General features: G+C 32.3%; 1 protein-coding gene across 1 annotated transcript in view; it reads right to left on the reverse strand.

The window, feature by feature from the left end:
• Positions 1 to 6,000, reverse strand: part of LOC115884774 (protein pellino-like) — a 48,745-nt gene that overhangs the window by 26,567 nt on the left and 16,178 nt on the right. Inside the window, exons 3-4 of the mRNA XM_030903449.1 lie at positions 3,208 to 3,442; positions 1,060 to 1,209 (exon numbers count right to left, since the gene is read on the reverse strand). Coding sequence (XP_030759309.1) covers positions 1,060 to 1,209; positions 3,208 to 3,442 — 385 coding nt within the window. The remainder of the gene's footprint in view (positions 1 to 1,059; positions 1,210 to 3,207; positions 3,443 to 6,000) is intronic.

Below are 6,000 nucleotides of genomic sequence, written 5' to 3' on the forward strand. Positions count from 1 at the left end.
GGTGGGAAGCTCCTGGTCAGATGCTGGGGGAACCCCCTCCAGCACTTGGCTTGGTCTAAAAGCATCTCACTCATCGTCTTGTCCCTGGCTGTAGTGTCGTGGCCAGAGAATTGCACCAAGGCATATAGCGATACCAGGCGGGGCTACGGACAGCCCCAAGCAGGGGCACCCCATTTGTATTTACCTGCCACTTTTACTTGCGGGGCTCTGTAGAAGTGGATTGACTGTCCCTAGCGACTCTTAGGAACACTATGAGATCCCCTACAGTAATAATAGTAATAAAAACATCACCGATGAAGCTGTGGAGAAACCCTCTAGCACTGGGGGCAGGAGCCAAACCCAAAGAGAACTACAGGTGAGGTGGCTGACACTTGCGTGAGACCATCCTCCGCAAATGCCATACAAGCTACCACCTCATCCAAGGGTCGGGAGCCACCTCCCTAAACCAACAGGCGGCACAAGAGCTACCGTTTCGTCTCTACCCGGCCTGGGTCATAGCTCCTCGACTGTAGAAGACACGGAGTCTCCATAGGAAGTCCTAGGACTGTATGATGAGTTACAACTCAAGAGGGGGACACAATGAATCTCTAGGAGTCCTACTTGAGATTAACCCCCCTCCCACTTATTCTAATTCTAATCTATTACGGTTACCGAGATACCCCTGCAGCTAATGCTCGTACCCCGATTTATAGCACCGTGTATAGAATAACAGACTACGCGCTGTATTCTACGTAAAAGTTCTACAATAAACAGTTTCACCTTCTCGATATCTTTTCATAATAACACAGGATATTACCTGCACGGGGGAGCTCCCTATGTGCATGAGAATTTCCATAAGACCCTTTAGAAGCTCAGAGCAAGGGGCTATGAAATTTTGTTTACGGCACCTTCCGTTTGACAAAAAAAATTGGGACAAGTTTGCGCAAGGCCATCCTTCTATCTTCACTAACGGAGATATCCTATGATTCCAACCAAAATGGGACACACGTTTACTAAAATTATTACATACCCCCTAAAATATATTTCATTGATGTATCGAAACCGGCTGCATATATTCACAGCCCACTTTGGGTTGTTTCTTTCACCGCACAATATTCGACAGGCAAATCTGGATATGGTGCTTTGGTTCACTTTGACCTCTCCGTTTTTGTCTCCGGGTATTGTGTCCATTACTACAAAGTCTATTGGCGATTCCGACGATCGACCAATCTAAAATAAACAAGAAATTACATTAAAGCCAAGAACATTTTAGCAACAGTGTTTCCACTGCTACCAACATACATACAGCCTGAATTTAGAAACCTTGGGATATTTGGATAGATGAATTTGAGCTGTTTTCGAGGTACCCCTAGTTTCCTTTACCCTGTTAACCTAGGCAAAAATTAGAATTTATATTTTGAGTACAGGGTGGCGCACTTCATTCCCCTCTGTTGATTATACGAAAACGTAAAGATGTAGAGACAAAATGTTTTATGAGTGATTATAATAATTGGGAGCAATGTACAATTTCAAATTATTTTTGCAAATGTACAGGTGTTTCAGAACTAAGATTTTACAAAGTTATATTTTTTATTATGTTTTTTTTTTTTTTATTTAAAGATTTCATTTTTAGTTCTTGGGCCCCAAAAGGCATTTTATTATAAGGTTTAAGTATGTTTTTAAAATGTTAAAAAAAAAAAAATTTAAGATATATATATAAATACGCATACAATTGAATATATTATTAACACCTGTACATTTACTTTCAGAATTTATTCTTCTGCTATGAGTTTAAAGGTGGGAAATGACTTTACTGAAAAATGTGTACTTCCTTAAATTTATACAGGGGTACAAAAAGTTGTTGATCTATTTTAAGGCTATATTTTATATAAAAACAAAAAAAAAAAAAAACACCCTGTATTTTTTAAATTTTTATTTTTGATTTTTAGGTTCGGGAAAAATGCTCATTAGGGTTTCCTATACCTATCTAGCTCAGATTTTGAATAGAAGCGATTTTTCAATAAAACCATGGCAATTTTTCAGTGACTAACTATTTACAAAATCGGCATTGGTTTGTGGACATTATTATTTAGATTTAGATTTATAACAGTTTATTTTTTTTTTTTTTTTTTTTTTTTTTTAAGAATTATTTATTATTTTATATTTTAGCATCTTGGCCCCAAAGGCTTGTGCTCAAAGAGATATCAAATAGGAATCTTCCTGTTAAGCGTTCCTTTGAAAACTACTTGTCCTATTTCACAGAGCTGCTAGTGTAGTTTGCAAAAGGCATCTTTAGGTCGATATATATCGAGAGAGATAGAAACCTATCGTTGGAAGTAAAGAAAATGGGTTGCCTTATTAATTGCTACTTTTATAGAAAATCCATATATCTACAGGTCGTAGGGAAATAAAGTCAAAGAACTACTTCTACTATAGAATATGGAAAATACTAGTAACTGAAATGGCTTGGGTATAAATTTAAAATAAACTCATAATAGTTATTTCGATTTTGAGAAATGGCTACTAACACAATAAAGACTTGCCAAAACATTTGATCTACTAGTCTTCTTGGTTTGCCATATTGTTGAAAATTGCTCTTTATTCAAAATCTGAATATAAATAAATCTATTTTTTTTTTTTTTTTTTTTTTTTTATTTATTTAAAAATACAAAAAAAAAAAAAAAAAAAAAAAAAAATTTTATGTAAAAATAAATATTTAAAATAGACCAGCAATTTTTGATACCTATGTAAAAAACAGAAGCAATCAATTTTTTTCAGTGAAAGTTTATTTCTTTTGAAATATAAAAAACAATAAAAAAAAAAAAAAAAAAAAAAAAAAAAAAAAAAATATTAACATTTTATTATAGCATGCATGTTAGTATCTCTAAATGTCTCAAAAACCAAAACATAATGAAACATGTTTGACCCTTATAATAAATGCTTTTTTTTTTTTTTTTTTTTTTTTTTTTTGAGAATAAAATATATAGAAAAATATAACTTTAATTTTTTTTTTTTTTATTTTTGTACATATTTGTCTCAATCAAGATTTCAAATAATTTTTTTTTTTTTTTATTTTTTATATATACCATAAAAATTTGTTTCTATCTTTATAAAAAAAACAATTTTGAACAATGGTTTTTCTGACTGGTGATTAAAAACTAGTTGTTAGTAAAATCATAATTATTCTACTAAGAACCTTGTAGCATAAATAAATATAACAAACCGAACCTGAAACATATCAGTCTCCTCATCATTAGTGTACTCGACGATTACTGCGTGATTCCTACTGAGCGTGTACGATATTGAGTGTTGCATCGTGTCCAATATCGCTTGGGACGAATGAGGTGTTTTGACGACATAGTGCCTGGATTTCTTGACGCCCGTGGCAGCCGGTCGCTTGTACAAGACGAATTTGCTACGTCTTCTGCCGCGGTCTCCCTGTGGAAGGAATCCATTGTAACTGAAAAGAGGAAACAGTAGAGATTAATATTTTGTTAAATATGTTTGAATTATTTAATGTAATATCTTCCCTGTAAAGTAGTAATCGTAAGTAACATGTGCTACTACTAGCGATCAAACTGATATTATTTTTATATTTTACATATAGAGGTGAAAAAATATACTCTGTTTTTCTCAGGTGAATTTCGACAGACGATGCGACATGGCAGAAAAAAGCAGTCAATTTTGATTCATTATAATCCATTTTATTTATTTCACTAAAAAGGGTTTCTTTGTATTTTTTAACTATGGATGGGTTTACACATTGACTCTTAATTAAGTGCAAATAATTTCTCAGGCCTAAAAGAACCATTCGCGAAAAAAACCTCCTAATCTTGTTTCTGGTCCCGGACTGCACAATCTTGGTGAAATTTATAGTTATCAAAACAAATTAAGACGGGTGAAATGTTAAATATAGATTTTTCAACCCTCATTATACCACTCAATTTTTCATTATGTATAGCGTGTCTAAGAGTCATAGGTAATTATTAAAAGAAATAAAAGTATTTGAATTTAAAAGCTTTTTTAATTTTAAAATATTGTAATAAAAATAACTATTTTTTTTTTTTTTTATATATTTTTTAAAGTAGGTGTCAAACTTAAAAATTGGACAAGTATATAGTAATATTAATGGACTTCTTATTTGGGATTATAGGTGTAACACTTAACTGTATGAGTACAGTTGTCTATAACAAGATTATTTGGATTTTTTTTTTTTTTTTTTTTTTTTTTTTTATGTTAAAAATTGTTTTAAAGAATATAAATATACTAACGTGTACCAACGACTTCATTCGTCAGATTAATCATTTGTAATGGTGATGATTGATGATAAGAAAAACAAAGCGGCAATTTCAAATTAACATATAAACTGGAAAAATTTTTCTCACATTTATGTCAGCGTGATAAAAAACAATATGGCGATAATTATGTATATCACTTAGTAATTTGACTTTTAGAAAATCCATTTGCCAAAATAGAAGACTTTTACGTCAAGCAGTTTTAAGCAAGTCATGATTAATCAATTACACAACTTTTTGGAACACTTCTTGTGATTTTTAAAAAATTCAAGATGTAAAACAAATAAATTCCTTGTGAAACTTGTTTTGAAAGAATAACGGAATTTTAAATATGAAATGTGTAACAGTTTTAGGGGCGTTTTCACCCTCTTGGGTTTTGAGATTCGAGCCCCTTATCAGACCTCTACACCCCACCACAGATCAATCTGTTTGCCAAAATCAACTTTAAACGCGTCAGACGAAGTTTACACCAGATCAATGATTACTCAATGCTATTTGCCAGAGCACCCTGTATAAATATACCAAATCTTAAAATATAGCAAAACAATAAAATAAAATATATACATTGTTTTAAGAGGTTTTCCGAAAACTCACCGGTTTTAAACAAAAATATTTTAATATTTGAGGGATGGATTTCACTTATAGAATTTCAGAAAAATCCCTTCTTATCAGACCTCTACACCCTAAAGACTCAATCCATTTCTTAAAATCAGCTTTTTTACGTCAAGCGCTTTAAAGCAGGATCGATTAATCAATGATCAGGTTACCGAAACACTGTATGCATTTTAAAATCTTAAAATGTAAAAAAACAAAAATAAAATATACGTGTTTAAGCGTTTTTTTTTTTTTTTTTGTTTTAAATAAAAATGTTACTTAATATTTGAGGGTGGTTTCACCCACTCGGAACCTGGAATTTAGAAAATCCCCTTCTTATCGAACCTGTTTACCCTAGAATCAACCTATGCCAAAATTGGGCTTCTTACGTTGAGTGGGTTTGAGCAGGATCATGATTAATCAGTATGTCAGTCCTTAAGGATTTTATATATTTAGTATAGATGGTATAGATTACAGTTTAGAGTGCGATCTTTATTTTAAGCATTACAAAGGGCAAAGATACCACTTGGTATTTTATTGTAGAGAAGCACTTAAAACCATTCCAAGGTCTAACGGTATGGCTATAAATTATTGTTACTCAACTTTTCCAGATTTTTTAAAATGTCCTAGATGAAGTGCTTTTTACAGCCAAATTAGAATACACTCCAAGGAAAAATTTTGAGTTTAAAGTATCTTTTTTTTTAATTTCTGGAAAACTAAAAGTATCCAGATTTTCCTAAGTATAATAAATTTATTGGGGGTAAAAAGATCAGTCCTATGGAATTAAATATTGGTAAAAGGCAACAGATTCCCCCTGCTTTATTTCAATATTTCTCCAAAGAGTATAAGGTCTCTATCAAAAGAAATTTAAAGGGACTCAATTTTAACCTCAAATTCGTGATCCCTGACCTCGAAAACCCCCAGATACCAAATTTCATTCGAATTTCCAAGGGCAATGATGCTTTTGTCCCAGTATCCCATATAGTGGAAACATACAGTGCGGCGCAGCGCGGCGACTCGACATGACGATGACGATACAATATAGTGATTATACAACTCTATGTATATATTTTATTTTTTCCTATATAGAAGGATGCGATTAATAGTACACAGCAATTACATGAAAAAAAGA

The sequence above is a fragment of the Sitophilus oryzae genome, unplaced genomic scaffold (assembly GCF_002938485.1).
Source record: "Sitophilus oryzae breed Bouriz unplaced genomic scaffold, Soryzae_2.0 scaffold_357_pilon_pilon, whole genome shotgun sequence".
Classification (NCBI taxonomy): domain Eukaryota; kingdom Metazoa; phylum Arthropoda; class Insecta; order Coleoptera; family Curculionidae; genus Sitophilus; species Sitophilus oryzae.